At 46.5% G+C, this 19,189-nt stretch overlaps 1 protein-coding gene across 1 annotated transcript in view; it reads right to left on the bottom strand.

The window, feature by feature from the left end:
* Window positions 1–19,189, bottom strand: part of LOC135057097 (uncharacterized) — a 204,258-nt gene that overhangs the window by 136,889 nt on the left and 48,180 nt on the right. The window contains exons 6-11 of the mRNA XM_063962998.1: window positions 10,773–11,691; window positions 9,136–10,206; window positions 4,561–5,342; window positions 3,758–4,021; window positions 2,435–2,528; window positions 2,291–2,347 (exon numbers count right to left, since the gene is read on the bottom strand). Of these exons, the coding sequence (XP_063819068.1) occupies window positions 2,291–2,347; window positions 2,435–2,528; window positions 3,758–4,021; window positions 4,561–5,342; window positions 9,136–10,206; window positions 10,773–11,691 (3,187 nt within the window). The remainder of the gene's footprint in view (window positions 1–2,290; window positions 2,348–2,434; window positions 2,529–3,757; window positions 4,022–4,560; window positions 5,343–9,135; window positions 10,207–10,772; window positions 11,692–19,189) is intronic.

Genomic DNA, 19,189 nt, shown 5'->3' with positions numbered 1-19,189 from the left:
GACGGAGGTGAGGCCCCAAACTGTGCCTGCGCCGCATGGCGGAGCTGTAGATAACGATAAAAGGATCTATTGGATATTTCAAGCTCCTCCCACAGTTGTTTGAAAGATTTAAAAACAGCATTATCATACAGTTGTGAAACTGTGGTAAGGCCCGCCCCAATCCATATGTTGTCCTGTGAGAGCTGCAACAACTCCCTATACCCTGGGTTGAACCAAAGTGGCGTGTCAGAGTCTGTACCTCGCCATTCATAATAGGAGTGAGTTTGACGCCATACAAGTAGTGACTGACGGAGTAAAGGAGGAAGACCAGCAGTAGAAGAGGCAGAGAGAAGGAACTGGACAGGGGAGAAGTGAGACCCCACATACTCGGCAAAGAATCTCTCAAACGTGGGACTATCCCTACTGAGAATCCAATTAGACAAATGCGCAAGTTGGGCAGCTAGATAATAGGCCCGCAGATTGGGAAAACCCAAACCTCCATCCAATTTAGCCCTAACCAGAGCTCTCAGGGCAACCCTAGGCGTTTTGTCGCCCCAAACAAAAGAGGAAAGCACGCTATCAATGCTAGTTAAAATTTTCTTGGGGATATAAGTAGGAGAGTATGAACAAAACAAGAAATACCAACTGCGCTAACATATAAATTCAATTTTTATATTAGTTAAAATCAATTGCACAAATACACATACACAAATTAAAATAATGCGGCACTAATGATGCCAAGAAATTGATATTGAAACTGAGCCTTAATAAGCCACTCTCTGACAACAATTATTCACTCAGGGCAGTCTTTGTGCAAAATTGCCGGCATATGCAACTGATTGCTGGAAGATGGAAAAAGTCCTGCAACACATGCGTTTGTATAAATGGAATGGCGTCCAGGTAATGAAGAATAGTTACCAAGTCCAACCACCATCTTCACTGCGTGGGATAGAGAGATCACTCCAGAACCCCGCTAGGTGGGATACCCGGCTGAATTACCACCAGGGACTTGGTAACTATTCTTCACTACCTGGACGCCATTCCATTTATACAAACGCATGTGTTGCAGGACTTTTTCCATCTTCCAGCAATCAGTTGCATATGCCGGCAATTTTGCACAAAGACTGCCCTGAGTGAATAATGGTTGTCAGAGAGTGGCTTATTAAGGCTCAGTTTCAATATCAATTTCTTGGCATCATTAGTGCCGCATTATTTTAATTTGTGCAATTGATTTTAACTAATATAAAAATTGAATTTATATGTTAGCGCAGTTGGTATTTCTTGTTTTGTTCATATTTATGCTATTGGGGTGAACGACTATCACCCCCTCTCCAACAGCAGCTTAGAAAACCAGCCAAGTTACAGCGCCTGCTGTTTTTACCATTCATGGTAAAATTTACTTTTTCTTTGCCATAAGTAGGAGAGTGCTGTAATAGATAAAGATATTTTGGTTGTATCACCATCTTGATCACGTTAATGCGACCCGTGACAGTAAGGGGAAGCTTCTTCCATACATGAATCCGTCGCTTCAGATCCACCGTGACCTGGTCAATGTTTTGATGTACAAAAGACTTAACATTAGGAGTGATCCAAACACCAAGATACTGAAAGCGAAGGGTCCAGTGCAAGGAGGACACAATAGGTCAGGAAGAATACCAGATATGGGAAAGACATTAGATTTATTCCAGTTGATAGTCAGGCCGGAATAGAGGCCAAATGTATCAACAATACTTAGAAGGGAGGTCAGGGAAGTATCAGGGTCATTGAGAAACAAAAGCATGTCATCAGCATATAATGCAATAACATCCTCATGTCCGTCAATAGTAATGCCCCTAACATCAGGGGATGCTCTAATGAAACACGCCAATGGTTCCACAGCCAGGGCAAAAAGGGTAGGGGACAGTGGGCAGCCCTGTCTAGTACCACGAGACAAAGCAAATGGGGATGTTACATAGCCATTGACAGATATTCGAGCCACGGCGGAGGAATAGAGTAATTGTACCCAGCGTATGAATTTGGGGCCAAAAGCAAATCGTCCAAGGACTTCCCACAAATACTCCCATTCCACAGAGTCGAAGGCTTTGGCAGCATCCAGGGAAACCACCACAGCCCCCGACTCGGACTGGTCCCCCATCTGCAGGTGACAAAATAGTCGCCTCAAATTTTGGAGAGTGGACTTGCCTGGCATAAATCCTGTCTGATCATCATGAATGATCGAAGAGTCTTAGTGCCAGAATTTTGGCCAAAATCTTGACATCAGTAGGTAGCAATGAGATTGGGCGGTAGGATTCTGGGGCCGTAGGGTCCTTACCTGGTTTGAGGATCACCACAATAATAGCTTCTGACATAGGAGGCAAACGAGCACCCTCTAGCAAGGCATTAAAGAGAGTCAAAAGATAAGGGACAAAGTATGCACGATATTGTCTATAGACTTCAACCGGTATACCGTCGCTACCCGGGCCCTTTTTATTAGGGAAGGAGGCAATAGCTGCCTCAACTTCCTCTGGAGTGATACTAGCATCTAGAAAATCCATAGAATGTTGGGATAACTGCGGTAGGACAATACATGAAAGATATTGCTGTAGTTGACTGGAGGTATAAGTGACTTGAGGCATACAACGAGGAATAAAAGGACTGGAAAACCTGGGCTATCTCAGGAGTGGCATAGACCATTTCGCCCTGGGCGTCACAGATCTGCTGAATGGAACCTCCAGTTCTCTCCCCCCCCCTGAGCTAGAAAAGCCAAGGAACTACCCCCCGTGTCCGATTGTGAATAGAGGGTATGCTGGGAGAAAAGTAATTTGCGCCTTGATTTATCAAGTAAATGGTCAGACCAGGCTTTCCTGGCCAAATCCCACCTCACTCGGTCACTAAGGGTCTTAGTAGAAAGGTAAACAGACTCAGATTGGGAACAGGCAAGCGCCAGGCGCACCTCCTCCTCCCTACTAGATTTTTTAACATTAGCAATTTGTCGTATGAAGGAGCCCTATAACGAAGCCTTAAATGCGTCATGTTTAACCAATTGATCAGAACAGGATGCATTATGAACCTCAAAATCACTCCATTCACGAACCAAGGCCTCATGATCAGTCAACAAGGTCAACCAAAAGGGGTTCAATTTCCAGAGTTTAGCCCCACAGACAGGCACAGAATCTAGGGCCACCAGCAGGGGTGAGTGGTCCGAGATTCCCCTCTGTAGGTACTGGACATCTAGTATTCTAGCAGTGAGATCAGGGGAAACGAGGGCCAAATCTATTCTCGAGAACGTGTGAAAACTGGCCGAGTGGCAAGAGTATTGTAGTTGTTTAGGGTGTTTCAGCCTCCAAATATCCAGGAGCCCAAGCTCGGTAAGCAGCCTCGCAAACGGAGTGGGGGACGGGGAAGTAGAGGGTAGAGAAGGGGGAAGCTCAGCCCAACGATCTAAAACATTATTGAAATCTCAGATGCTAAGGACCGGTGCTGAGGGAGAAGTAGCAATAAACGACATTGCATGTCGGAGTACTTCGTTAGTGTAGGGGGGGATATAAACAGCAAGTATATGTAAAAGTGTACGGTTAACATAAGCCCTAAGGAATACATATCTGCCATATTGGTCAATTTGACTATGAACTAAATGGAAATTAACCAACTTCCGCACCAAAACTGAAACCCCCCTGGAGTTAGCAGAAAAGGTGGAATGATAGGAGAGACCAACCCAGGGCTTCCTGAGAGCTAAGGTTCTAGTACCAACCAAGTGCGTTTCGGAGAGGCATATGACATCTGCCTTATACTTCCTCACCTGAGATAAAACCAGAGCCCGCTTGATGCGGTCATTCAGGCCCCTCACATTCCAGCCGAGTATGCGGAGTCCATCAACCCCTGCAGCCATGAGTATAAGAAAGAAAGGACAGAAGGAGAAAAGAAGCAAGGGGAGAACATGGAGAGGCAGAAGAGGAGGAATATCCAAGGCAAGCAGGGCACGTAACAGAGAAGAACCCGGAGTGTAGAGAAGGAAGGAGCAAAGGGACCACTGTGGCCCTCCATCAGCAAGCAGGTAGAGCATCTGGAGACCAGAAAGCACATATAAGAAAAAACATAGACACATTGCAATTCATGAAAAAAAATAACACAGTGACACACGGAGCAATACACATACAAGAAAAAAAAACCCCAAAACAGCCCAAACACCCCCCTCCCTGCATATCCATCCCAAACTAGACACGCCTGGATCCCAAAAAAACAACTAAACTAAAGCTGAAAACCTATAGCAACCCCAGGGAGTAGAGACAAGTATTGCCTCTACAAAAAGGCTATATCCTAGCATTCAGCTCCTAAACTTAAAGATCGTCCCCGTTACATAAATAGCAGGAGTACAAAACCCAGCAAACAATGCGACCCCTGAGAGAGAAACAGTCCTCAGTTAGGGGCCCGAGGTCTACGCTCCAGCCAGGCCTCCGCCTCTTGAGGGGTATTGAAGAAGTGTGTGGAGCCATCATACACCACCCTTAAACGTGCCGGAAACAGCATGGCATATTGGATTTGATGGTCACGAAGCTTCCTTTTGACCTGAAGGAACTACGCATGCGACTTCTGGACATCTACGGCGAAGTCCGGATAAACAGAAATATCATGGTGGTCAAATTTCAAAGGACCCTGTGTGCGGGCCAGCCGCAGGACCGCATCCCAGTCCCTGTAGTGCAGGAAACGAGCTATAAAAGTGCGTGCAGGTGCGCCCGGGGGAGGAGCCCTGGCAGGTAATCGGTGCGCCCTCTCCACAGAGAACTGAGGACCAAAGTCATCACGTTGAAATAATCGGAGAAGCCATGTTTCCAGGAACGATTCTGGAGAGGAGCCCTCCGCTCTCTCCGGGAGGCCCACAAAGCGGACGTTATTACGATGGAGTCTTCCTTCAATATTAGAGAGCTTCGCCTTAACTGCCAACATTTGAGTTGTGAGATTGGAAACCATATCTTTAAGAGGATTGGTGACGTCTTCTAAGTCGGAGATACGGTGCTCCGCTTCCCCCACCCGTTCACGAATCTTTTGCATATCATGTCTGATTAAAGTGATATCCACCTGTACTTGGCCGATTTTATCCATGACTCTGTGTTCGGACGTGGATATGGCCAAAAGAATTTGCTGCGTCGACTGGGACGTGTCATCCTCTCGAGGAGGTGTCCCCGAGGGGGAAGGAGGGGATGGGGGAGCAGTAACCCGGCTGAGTTGGGAGGAAGACTGAGAGCCTCTAGCAAATTTTTCAAGCTTAGCTGCAGCGGTAGCAGCAGCAGCACTGCCCCCATGCACCATGACGGGACACGGGTGGAACACGGGGGTGGAGGTAGAAATAGCAATAACAGTAGAGGCCAAGTGCGAGAGCAAAGCTACTGAAGTAATGCAGAGAGAGGACTCCCGCAGCGATGATATAGAACAAACAATACGTGCTCACCACAGGCTGTAAAATCTTCAGGCTTCCAGAGTCTCACTTAGGTGAATGGACACAAGCAGGGAAAAGGAAATCTTTAGTGGCAGCAGTCAGGCTGTAGAATCAGCAGTAGGCTTTCAAGTGGACCCTCATGGAGAGTAGTGTAGATAGGGAAGCGCCAACCAGCAATGTAGGCAGAGTAGGATAGCTGCAGGTGTCCAGGCAGCCTCGCAGGCAAAGTAGTGCAGACAGGGAGGCTCCAACCAGCAGTGCAGGGAGGCAGGGGTCGTCAGGAGGGACGGTCAGTGCAGACAGATGCACCCCCGCACTGTCAGCAGCGATCACCGCCACACAGGGACAATCAGCCCGCCGGTCGCAAGGTGGAGGGAGACAGGGGCACACGCCGACCTCCGGATCAGCAGAAGCAGCAGAGGGCACGGGTGAAGGGAGCTCCGGCCCAGCGCGTCCCCGGCCTCCGCTGTTAGTTCCCAATATGGCGCCGCATTTCCGGTTAGACGGAAGGAGTGAGGCAGAGCGGTGTAGGCTATGATCCGTCCGGCGGCCGCCCAGGGCATAGACACAGTCCCGCAGACCTCTCAAAATGTGCAGGGTCAAGAGGCACAAAGGGTGAGCCAGGTCAGGAGCGATCACCAGCGGGGGAAACAGGATAAAGACAGCAGGATAGACGGAGCTCTAACTCCTAGCTCCTTACTCCATGCTCGGCCAAGCCACCCATACTTTCCCTTTAATGCCATTTCAATGTCACCAATAAAGATATTAAAAAGCACTGGTCCAAGTGCAGGCGTGTCTGTACCGTTGGGGGGGGGCGGGCCGCGGCAGCTGCGTGACATCACACGCAGCCGCCGCGACCCAGGATACAGCAAGAAGCTCCCTGCCAGTGTTCAGGGGCTGCGTTGGCAGGGAGCTACTTGTCAGGTACAAAAGCATTGCTGCCATGCGATGCTTCTGTACCTGTGCGGCGGGGCAGAGACACACATGCCAGTTGGACTAGCCCTGTGCTGGGCGTCCCCCCGCATGTCAGTGAATTCAGTGCATCTACGATCAGGTCTGAATTACCCCCATAGTTCTGTGTAAGTGGAAATATCAAGGTATTCTCCACCTCCTTGACTTCCTCAATAATTAATATGCAATTGGATCAGAAATAATTCCATTCAATACAGCAAGTGTAAAGGAAGTTATATTTAATGTGTACACAGAGAAACATAGAATTTGATGACAGATAAGAACAATTTGGCCCATCTAAGTCTGCACTAAACTCAAGTACATGCGCACACTTACACACTAGTGTTTTTTTTGGGGCGGGTCTCAATGAACCTACCAGTATATTTTTGGATTGTGGGAGGAAACCCATGTAAGAAAAAGAGAATATATAAACTCCACAAAGTTAGGGCCATTGTGGGAATTGAACCCTTGACCTCAGTGCTGTGAGGCAGTAATGCTAACCATTACACCATCTGTACCTCCCAACAACCAGATAAGTGTATATGTGATAAGTGACTGACAAATACTCTCTCATTAACATTTTATACCATGTTTAGCCAATCACCTCCCAACATAATTTCCTGTGATTTCAAATCACAACATGCTTAGGCCCCTCAAGATTTACATCATATATACTGTAGCTTTAGTTACATCTAAATTAAGGCTTTAGTTCTAATACAATGAGCCAAGATTTTCAGAGAAAAAAAAAATGTATATATATATATATATATATATATATATATATATATATATACACATATACATACATACACACATACACACACAGGGTGATATTCAAAAGTCGCAGTACACCCTTTTGTTTCAAAAACTGCAGGAGATGGGAAAACTGAACATGGGCGCCATCTTGAAATTGGCCATCTTGAATCTAAGTCAGTTTTTTCAAATGGAAAGGGAGTCGTGTAACATGTCAAACAACATCAGAATTTGCTGAGCAGTTTCTTGCTGCAAACCGATTTGAAGTAGCAGTTATGGTTCAAAAGTTACAACACTTTTGTTGCAGGTAACTGAAGATGGCTTTGAGAAAAGATGAGAGAACTGAGGTCATTTTGATGTCTTGTGAACAAAGTTTCCGTGTCACAGCTGCAGATTTTAACAACCAGCACCCAGAAAGACCTTCAATTTCACATAACATTTTCAGGTGCCTAATTTCCAAATTCCAGAAAACTGGGACTGTGGCTGACAAGTCACGGAGTGGTCGTCCAAAAAGTGCTACTGACAAGACAACTTCAACAATGGTTTTGGCATCCTTCGTGAAGAGCCCACAACGCAGCACACATTTGTCAGCAGAATGTGGAATCAGCCAGTCATCGAGCGTACAAATCCTTCATGCCCATTAATGGCATCCATTCAAGATCCAGCTACTCCAGTACCTAGCAGAGGATGACCCAGATAGACGTATGCAGTTTTGAACGTGGACCTTAGAGCAACACCAATAGGATCCCTCTTTTGCACAAGGCATCTTGTTCAGTGATAAGGCCAAATTTTATGTCAGTGGTGAAGTTAACCGTCACAACCACAGGTACCGAAGTGACCAGAATCCACACTGGATGGAACCTTCTAAGGTTGTTGTTAACGTAAAGGTTATGGTGTGTGATATGGGGCACCCATGTAATTAGACCCATTTTCATTGACCAGAACCTAAATACATAATGCTACCTCGAAATACTGCAGGAAGTGGTGTTCCCCTTAGTTCTGAATGAAGATGGCAGCTTCCCCTGTTACTTTCAACAGGATGAGGCTCCACCACACTAAGGAGCAGTTGTTAGATGGTCAATTACCTAGTAATTGGATTGGCCGACGTGGTTCTGTGGAATGGCCACCTAGATCACCTGACCTCACACCACTTGACTTTTATCTGTGGGGTCATTTAAAGCAACTTGTGTATGCGGAGAAAGACATCATCTCCAGCAACGCATTGAAGAAGCGTGGGCCAGCATTTCTTTCGATTCCTTCTGCGAGTGCATGATGATTGGATCCAGCGCCTTCGAAGTTGTATTGACCAAGAGGGACAACATGTTGAACACATTAAATGACTGTCCTTTACGGAGAACAGTTCAGCCTGTAATACCAACAAAAAAAAGTGTTGTACCTTTTGAACCATAACTGATATTTTAAATCTGTTTGCAGCAATAAACTTTTCAGCAAATCCTGATGTGTTACACGACCACATTTCCATTTGAAAAAAACTGACAAAAATTCAAGATGGACGATTTCAAGATGGCACCCATGTTCGGTACATACCCTACAAGATAGCCCACCTCATCCATACATTACTGGAGCATTCAGTTTTTCCATCTCCTGCACAGTTTTTGAAACAAAAGGTTGTACTGATATATCACCCTGTATGTATGTATGTATGTATGTATGTATGTATGTATGTATGAGTATATATATATATAATTGTACAATCCATGCATATATTCAAAATATAAAAGAATTATAAATAATCTCACAATTCACTTACAGGATTCTGACATGTTCTTGCCCAGCTGAGCTGATACAATGGTCCATGATAGAACGAGCATTATCGGTAATCTGATGGCTACAAGACTTTCCAAGCTCTATTATTTATTATAGGTGGATTATTGGGTGGAAAATGTTCCAATGTTTTGTATACTGATGACATTGTGTATTGTCCATTCTGCTATTACTCATTCTCAAAACACAAGAAATTTACCAAAAACTTTGCAGCATTTGCAATATTTAAATTATTGTGTTTGATGTCTATCAGCTCATATCATTTATATGTGTTTTTTGATGTCTAACAAGATGTGATTTCCGTGTAAAACATTTCCCACACTCAGAGCAAGGAAATGGTCTCTCACCTGTGTGACTTCTCTGATGTCTAAAAAGATATGATTTCCGTGTAAAACATTTCCCACATTCAGAGCATGCAAATGGCTTCTCACCTGTGTGATGTCGCTGGTGTATAGTAAGATCTGATTTCTGCGTAAAACATTTCCCACACTCAGAGCATTGAAATAGCCTCTCACCTGTGTGACTTCTCTGATGTGTAACAAGATCTGATTTCTGTGTATAACATTTCCCACACTCAGAGCATGTATATGGCCTCTCACCTGTGTGATGTCTCTGATGTATAACAAGATTTGTTTTCTCTGTAAAACACTTTCCACACTCAGAGCATGCATACGGCCTCTCACCTGTATGACTTCTCTGATGTATAGCAAGATTTGATTTTTCTGTAAAACATTTCCCACACTCAGAGCATGTAAATGGCCTCTCTCCTGTGTGACTTCTCTGATGTGTAACAAGATTTGATCTCTGTGTAAAACATTTCCCACACTCAGAGCATGGATATGGCTTCTCTCCTGTGTGATTTCTCTGATGTGTAACAAGATGTGATTTATATCTAAAGCATTTTCCGCACTCAGAGCATGGATATGGCCTCTCCCCTGTGTGAGTTCTCTGATGTGTAATAAGATTTGAATTCACTGTAAAACATTTCCCACACACAGAACATGTAAATGGCTTCTCACCTGTGTGAATTCTCTGATGTGTAACAAGACCTGATTTATGTGAAAAACATTTCCCACATACAGAACACAGAAATATTTTAACACCTCTATAAGTTGCACTATGTGTAGTAATATTTGGGGTATCAGTAGAACATTCCCCATGATTGGAGGGATCAGATGATATATCTGCACTGTGAGGTACTGGATGCAAATTTAGGGTAATGGCGATGTCTCCTGGAGAATCCTGGGTGATATTATCATGTATTTTAAAATGTGGAGACAATACAAGATCTCTCTCCAAGGTCTTCCTGCTTGAATGTCCACCTGCTGGAAATATAGTAATATGTATTGAAATAGTTAAATAAAATAAAAGTGGAAGCTATTCTATGAACAAATCTTCATACAATTATTAACTTCACAATTATGAAACATTTACAAAACAAAAATGACTGTTGTCTTAAAATATAAAGACACCTCATCATCCAGCTCTACAGATGGCATTGGGTATAAAAAAGACTTTATATTTGTGTTGCATATATTGTTGGTGAGGGGTATAGACAGCAGCTAAGGGAGTGTATAGTAGTAATGTGGGTGATGGAGTACAGACAGAATCCAAGGTAGTATACAGTAGTGTTTGATGGCTACTAGTGTAAGTGATACATCAGAGAGTGTGGGGATAATACTGATCAGAACTCTTGGCTGGTATCACACAATAAATGATGTTTGGTGGAGAGCAGGAGACTTGTAGGGGCTGGTGGTTCCTGAGTCCCACATTGGTCAGATACATCCCCTTCATTAGTCTGTTCTGACAGAGGAGGGTGTAGGATGAGATTGCTGTAGTGACTGAGCAAGGATAATGTGACTCTTCTCTGTAATAAGTGTTTATTACTCACCTGTGCTGATATCTCTAGGGATTTCTTCCTCCTTATACTGCTGATCACCTCTCACATACGTCTCTTCTTCTCCCTCTGTATCTTCTGTCTTCAAAACAGTCACATAAGTCTCTTCTTCTCCATCTGTATCTTCTGTCTTCATAACAGTAACATAAGTCTCATCTTCTCCCTCTGTATCTTCTGCCTTATTATCAGTCACATACGTCTCTTCTTCTCCCTCTGTATCTTCTGCCTTTATATAAGTTACATACGTCTCTTCTTCTTCCTCGATATCTTCTACCTTTATATCAGTCACATATGTCTTTTCTTCTCCCTCTGTATCTTCTGCCCTCATATCAGTCACATACGTCTCTTCTTCTCCCTCTATATCTTCTACCTTTATACCAGTCACATACGTCTCTTCTTCTTCCTCGATATCTTCTACCTTTATATCAGTCACATATGTCTTTTCTTCTCCCTCTATATCTTCTGCCTTCATATCAGTCACATACGTCTCTTCTCCATCTGTATCTTCTTCCTTCATATCAGTCACATACATCTCTTCTTCTTCCTCTATATCTTCTGCCTTCATATCAGTCACATACGTCTCTTCTTCTTCCTCTATATCTTCTGCCTTCATATCAGTCACATAAGTCTCTTCTTCTTCCTCTATATCTTCTTTGTTCATACCAGTCACATACGTCTCTTCTTCTCCCTCTATATCTTCTGACTTCATATCAGTCACATACGTCTCTTCTTCTCCCTCTGTATCTTCTTCCTTAATATTAGTCACATACGTCTCTTCTTCATCATCTATAACTTCTACCTTCATATCAGTCACATAAGTCTCTTCTTTTTTATCTTCTGCCTTCTTATCAGTCACATATGTCCCTTCTTCTACTTCTAGATCATCTACCTTAATATTAGTCAGATCTTTACCCTAAATAATCCACAAAACAAGAACATAACACTTCAATAATGCCTGATATCATTGAGATTAAACTGAATACTATCAGTGCATTAGACTTATATGGGTTTATTTAAGAAGTGACAAATTGTGTTTATGCCCAATATTAAAAAAAAATAAGAATTTACTTACCGATAATTCTATTTCTCGTAGTCCGTAGTGGATGCTGGGACTCCGTCAGGACCATGGGGAATAGCGGCTCCGCAGGAGACTGGGCACAAAAGTAAAAGCTTTAGGACTACCTGGTGTGCACTGGCTCCTCCCCCTATGACCCTCCTCCAAGCCTCAGTTAGGATACTGTGCCCGGACGAGCGTACACAATAAGGAAGGATTTTTGAATCCCGGGTAAGACTCATACCAGCCACACCAATCACACCATATAACTTGTGATCTAAACCCAGTTAACAGTATGATAACATGAGGAGCCTCCAGAACAGATGGCTCACTACAACAAAACCCGAATTTTTGGCAACAATAACTATGTACAAGTATTGCAGACAATCCGCACTTGGGATGGGCGCCCAGCATCCACTACGGACTACGAGAAATAGAATTATCGGTAAGTAAATTCTTATTTTCTCTGACGTCCTTGTGGATGCTGGGACTCCGTCAGGACCATGGGGATTATACCAAAGCTCCCAAACGGGCGGGAGAGTGCGGATGACTCTGCAGCACCGAATGAGAGAACTCCAGATCCTCTTTAGCCAGGGTATCAAATTTGTAGAATTTTACAAACGTGTTTTCCCCTGACCACGTAGCTGCTCGGCAAAGTTGTAAAGCCGAGACCCCTCGGGCAGCCGCCCAAGATGAGCCCACCTTCCTTGTGGAATGGGCATTGACAGATTTTGGCTGTGGCAAGCCTGCCACAGAATGTGCAAGCTGAATTGTACTACAAATCCAACGAGCAATAGTCTGCTTAGAAGCAGGAGCACCCAGCTTGTTGGGTGCATACAATATAAACAGCGAGTCAGATTTCCTGACTCCAGCCGTCCTGGAAACATATATTTTCAGGGCCCTGACTACATCCAGTAACTTGGAATCCTCCAAGTCCCCAGTAGCCGCAGGCACCACAATAGGTTGATTTAGGTGAAACGCTGAAACCACCTTAGGGAGAAATTGAGGGCGAGTCCTCAATTCCGCCCTATCCGAATGAAATATCAGGTAAGGGCTTTTATAGGATAAAGCCGCCAATTCTGATACGCGCCTGGCTGAAGCCAGGGCCAACAGCATTACCACTTTCCATGTGAGATATTTTAAATCCACTGTGGCGAGTGGTTCGAACCAATGTGATTTTAGGAATCCCAAAACCACATTGAGATCCCAGGGTGCCACTGGAGGCACAAAGGGAGGCTGTATATGCAGTACCCCCTTTACAAAGGTCTGGACTTCAGGAACTGAAGCCAATTCTTTCTGGAAGAAAATCGACAAAGCCGAAATTTGAACCTTAATGGAACCTAATTTTAGGCCCATGGACAGTCCTGTTTGCAGGAAATGTAGAAAACGACCTAGTTGAAATTCCTCTGTCGGGGCCTTCCTGGCCTCGCACCACGCAACATATTTCCTCAAAATACGGTGATAATGTTGTGCAGTTACATCCTTCCTGGCTTTGATCAGGGTAGGGATGACTTCATCTGGAATGCCTTTTTCCTTCAGGATCCGGCGTTCAACCGCCATGCCGTCAAACGCAGCCGCGGTAAGTCTTGGAACAGACAGGGTCCTTGCTGAAGCAGGTCCCTTCTTAGAGGTAGAGGCCACGGATCCTCCGTGAGCATCTCTTGAAGTTCCGGGTACCAAGTCCTTCTTGGCCAATCCGGAGCCACGAGTATAGTTCTTACTCCTCTCCGTCTTATAATCCTCAGTACCTTTGGTATGAGAGGCAGAGGAGGGAACACATACACTGACTGGTACACCCAAGGTGTTACCAGAGCGTCCACCGATATTGCCTGAGGGTCCCTTGACCTGGCGCAATACCTGTCTAGTTTTTTGTTGAGGCGGGACGCCATCATGTCCACCTTTGGTTTTTCCCAACGGTTTACAATCACATGGAAGACTTCTGGATGAAGTCCCCACTCTCCCGGGTGGAGATCGTGTCTGCTGAGAAAATCTGCTTCCCAGTTGTCCACTCCGGGAATGAACACTGCTGACAGTGCTATCACATGATTTTCCGCCCAGCGAAGAATCCTTGCAGCTTCTGCCATCGCTCTCCTGCTTCTTGTGCCGCCCTGTCTGTTTACGTGGGCGACTGCCGTGATGTTGTCCGACTGGATCAACACCGGCTGACCCTGAAGCAGAGGCCTTGCTTGACTTAGGGCATTGTAAATGGCCCTTAGTTCCAGGATATTTATGTGAAATTACGTTTCCATGCTTGACCACAAGCCCTGGAAATTTCTTCCCTGTGTGACTGCTCCCCAGCCTCTCAGGCTGGCATCCGTGGTCACCAGGACCCAGTCCTGAATGCCGAATCTGCGGCCCTCTAGAAGATGAGCACTCTGCAACCACCACAGGAGAGACACCCTTGTCCTCGGAGACAGGGTTATCCGCTGATGCATCTGAAGATGCGATCCGGACCATTTATCCAGCAGATCCCACTGAAAAGTTCTTGCGTGGAATCTGCCGAAAGGAATCGCTTCGTAAGAAGCCACCATTTTTCCCAGGACCCTTGTGCATTGATGCACTGACACCTGGCCTGGTTTTAGGAGGTTCCTGACTAGCTCGGATAACTCCCTGGCTTTCTCCTCCGGAAGAAACACCTTTTTCTGGACTGTGTCCAGAATCATCCCTAGGAACAGCAGACGTGTCGTCGGAATCAGCTGCGATTTTGGAATATTTAGAATCCACCCGTGCTGTCGTAGCACTACTTGAGATAGCGCTACTCCGACCTCTAACTGTTCCCTGGACCTTGCCCTTATCAGGAGATCGTCCAAGTAAGGGATAATTAAGACGCCTTTTCTTCGAAGAAGAATCATAATTTCGGCCATTACCTTGGTAAAGACCCGGGGTGCCGTGGACAATCCAAACGGCAGCGTCTGAAACTGATAATGACAGTTCTGTACCACAAACCTGAGGTACCCTTGGTGAGAAGGGCAAATTGGGACATGTAGGTAAGCATCCTTGATGTCCCGAGACATCAAATAGTCCCCTTCTTCCAGGTTTGCTATCACTGCTCTGAGTGACTCCATCTTGAATTTGAACCTTTGTATGTAAGTGTTCAATGATTTCAGATTTAAAATAGGTCTCACCGAGCCGTCCGGCTTCGGTACCACAAACAGCGTGGAATAATACCCCTTTCCCTGTTGTAGGAGGGGTACCTTGATTATCACCTGCTGGGAATACAGCTTGTGAATGGCTTCCAATACCGCCTCCCTGTCGGAGGGAGACGTTGGTAAAGCAGACTTCAGGAACCGGCGAGGGGGAGACGTCTCGAATTCCAATTTGTACCCCTGAGATACTACCTGCAGGATCCAGGGGTCCACTTGCGAGTGAGCCCACTGCGCGCTGAAATTATTGAGACGGCCCCCCACCGTACCTGAGTCCGCTTGTAAGGCCCCAGCGTCATGCTGAGGACTTGGCAGAAGCGGGGGAGGGCTTCTGTTCCTGGGAAGAGGCTGCCTGCTGCAGTCTTTTTCCCCTTCCTCTGCCCCGGGGCAGAAATGAGTGGCCTTTTGCCCGCTTGCCCTTATGGGGACGAAAGGACTGAGCCTGAAAAGACGGTGTCTTTTTCTGCTGAGAAGTGACCTGGGGTAAAAAGGTGGATTTCCCTGCCGTTGCCGTGGCCACCAGGTCCGATAGACCGACCCCAAATAACTCCTCCCCTTTATACGGCAATACTTCCATATGCCGCTTGGAATCTGCATCACCTGACCACTGTCGCGTCCATAACCCTCTTCTGGCAGAAATGGACAGCGCACTTACTCTTGATGCCAGAGTGCAAATATCCCTTTGTGCATCTCGCATATATAGAAATGCATCTTTTAAATGCTCTATAGTCAATAATATACTGTCCCTGTCTAGGGTATCAATATTTTCAGTCAGGGAATCCGACCAAGCCACCCCAGCACTGCACATCCAGGCTGAGGCGATTGCTGGTCGCAGTATAACACCAGTATGTGTGTATATACTTTTTAGGATATTTTCCAGCCTATCAGCTGGCTCCTTGAGGGCGGCCGTATCAGGAGACGGTAACGCCACTTGTTTTGATAAGCGTGTGAGCGCCTTATCTACCCTAGGGGGTGTTTCCCAACGCGCCCTAACCTCTGGCGGGAAAGGGTATAATGCCAATAATTTTTTAGAAATTAGCAGTTTTTTATCGGGGGAAACCCACGCTTCATCACACACCTCATTTAATTCATCTGATTCAGGAAAAACTACGGGTAGTTTTTTCACACCCCACATAATACCCTTTTTTGTGGTACTTGTAGTATCAGAAATGTTCAAAACCTCCTTCATTGCCGTGATCATGTAAAGTGTGGCCCTACTGGAAATCACGTTTGTTTCCTCACCGTCGACACTGGAGTCAGTGTCCGTGTCTGGGTCTGTGTCGACCATCTGAGGTAACGGGCGCTTTAGAGCCCCTGACGGTGTTTGAGACGCCTGGACAGGCACTAACTGATTTGCCGGCTGTCTCATGTCGTCAATAGTCTTTTGTAAAGTGCTGACACGATCACGTAATTCCTTCCATAAGACCATCCAGTCAGGTGTCGACTCCCTAGGGGGTGACATCACTATTACAGGCAATTGCTCCGCCTCCATACCATTTTCCTCCTCATACATGTCGACACAAACGTACCGACACACAGCACACACACAGGGAATGCTCTGATAGAGGACAGGACCCCACTAGCCCTTTGGGGAGACAGAGGGAGAGTTTGCCAGCACACACCAGAGCGCTATATATATACAGGGATAACCTTATATAAGTGTATTTCCCTTATATAGCTGCTGTATAGATTTATCTGCCAAATTAGTGCCCCCCCTCTCTTGTTTTACCCTGTTTCTGTAGTGCAGGACTGCAGGGGAGAGTCAGGGAGACGTCCTTCCAGCGGAGCTGTGAGGGAAAATGGCGCTTGTGTGCTGAGGAGATAGGCTCCGCCCCCTTCTCGGCGGCCTTTCTCCCGCTTTTTTAAGGAAAACTGGCAGGGGTTAAATGCATCCATATAGCCCAGGAGCTATATGTGATGTATTTTTTGCCATCAAAAGTGTTTTTATTGCGTCTCAGGGCGATCCCCCCCCCAGCGCCCTGCACCCTCAGTGACCGGAGTGTGAAGTGTGCTGAGAGCAATGGCGCACAGCTGCGGTGCTGTGCGCTACCTTATTGAAGACAGGACGTCTTCTGCCGCCGATTTCCCGGACTCTTCTGTCTTCTGGCTCTGTAAGGGGGCCGGCGGCGCGGCTCTGGGACCCATCCATGGCTGGGCCTGTGATCGGTCCCTCTGGAGCTAATGTCCAGTAGCCTAAGAAGCCCAATCCACTCTGCACGCAGGTGAGTTCGCTTCTTCTCCCCTTAGTCCCTCGGTGCAGTGAGCCTGTTGCCAGCAGGACTCACTGAAAATAAAAAAACCTAATTTAAACTTTTACTCTAAGCAGCTCAGGAGAGCCACCTAGTATGCACCCTTCTCGTTCGGGCACAAAAATCTAACTGAGGCTTGGAGGAGGGTCATAGGGGGAGGAGCCAGTGCACACCAGGTAGTCCTAAAGCTTTTACTTTTGTGCCCAGTCTCCTGCGGAGCCGCTATTCCCCATGGTCCTGACGGAGTCCCAGCATCCACAAGGACGTCAGAGAAATGGATTTCTCTTACGTCCTAGAGGACGCTGGGGTCCACATTAGTATCATGGGGGTATAGACGGGTCCACCAGGCGCCATTGGCACTTTAAGAGTTTGAGAGTGTGGGCTGGCTCCTCCCTCTATGCCCCTCCTACCAGACTCAGTTTAGAAATTGTGCACGGAGTAGCCGGTCCCAGCTAGGGGAGCTCTACAGAACTTCTTTAGTAAAGTTTTTTTTTATAGGTTATTATTTTACAGGGAGGCTGCTGGAAACAGCCTCCCTGCTTCGTGGGACTAAGGGGGGGGGGGAGTAGTGTCTGCCCTGCAGGGTCTGAGCCACTATGTCCACTGACAGGACACTGAGCTCCTGAGGGAATAGATTGTTCCCCGCCACAGGGGATCGCTCACCCCAGCAGCATGCCGCCACCCCCTTACAGAGCTGAAAATCAGTGGCAGGTGAGTCACCAACCCCCCTAGCAAGCGGGGAGCTGGTGTGAAGATGGCGGCAACAGGGTAGGAGCGGCACTCCGGAGGCTCAGTGGTACTTAGTGCGGCGCTGTGAGGGGCGCCCTGAGCCAGCGCCTGAACCCTGCACTGGTCAGCAAGCCTGCCGGGGTCCGTGGATCTAAGCCAGCATTTTACCTCAGGCCAGTATAATCCTTGTGAAGAGCGGGAAGACAGCGCCATTTTGGGGGCGGATCTTCTCCTCAGAGCGAACCCAGCAGCATTCAGCGCCATTTTCCTGCCTGCACAGCGCTGTCCAGGAAGAGCAAGTCCCTCCACAGCAACTCCAGCTATCTCTCACGGTACCAGGGGGTTGTAGAAGGGGGGGGGGGGGGCTGCATTAAGACTGTGGGGGTGAAACTCTGTCTGTCCTCCCCTGTGTGTGTGTGGATTGTCTGTGGTCTCCATTAAACAATGTCCAGGGACTCTGTGTCATATGCTACAGAGGATATGATCCCATTCCATGTAATCAGGATTACACTGGTTTAGCACAGATACCAGCAAGGGAGCCTGAGTGGTTATCCTCTATCAAATCTATGCTTTCTCGGATTTCAAATAGGGTTGCACAAAATGAATCTGCAACTCAGGTTTTACAGAACTCTATGGCAGTCTGGCCCAGTTCTAGTACCTCAGGGCTCCCCGCTGTATATTCACATAAACGTGCTCTTACGCAGATCATGCAGGATGATACGGATACCGATTCTGACACTGCAGACGGTGACGGGGATGTGTTGCGGGGGGCAGCATCTCTTGCTAAAGGGGTGCAGTTGATGATAGAGGCTATTAGAGATGTGTTGAATATTGCTGATACAACACCTGAGCAGGTTGAGGAGGCTTACTTCACTGACAATAAGAAAGCCTCGCTAATCTTCCCTGCGTCAAAGGAATTAAATGTTATTTTTGAAAAGGCTTGGGAAAACCCGGATAAAAAATTCCAGATACCTAAAAGGGTTCTGGTGGCATTTCCTTTCCCGGTAGAGGATAGGAAAAAATGGGAAAACCCGCCTATTGTTGACGCGTCAGTATCCAGACTCTCAAAAAAATAAGAATTTACTCACCGGTAATTCTATTTCTCGTAGTCCGTAGTGGATGCTGGGAACTCCGAAAGGACCATGGGGAATAGCGGGCTCCGAAGGAGGCTGGGCACTCTAGAAAGATTTATGACTACCTGGTGTGCACTGGCTCCTCCCACTATGACCCTCCTCC

This window comes from Pseudophryne corroboree, chromosome 3 (genome assembly GCF_028390025.1).
Source record: "Pseudophryne corroboree isolate aPseCor3 chromosome 3, aPseCor3.hap2, whole genome shotgun sequence".
Classification (NCBI taxonomy): domain Eukaryota; kingdom Metazoa; phylum Chordata; class Amphibia; order Anura; family Myobatrachidae; genus Pseudophryne; species Pseudophryne corroboree.
Note: the sequence above shows the minus strand (reverse complement) of the source record. Positions and strands in the feature narration are given on the sequence as shown.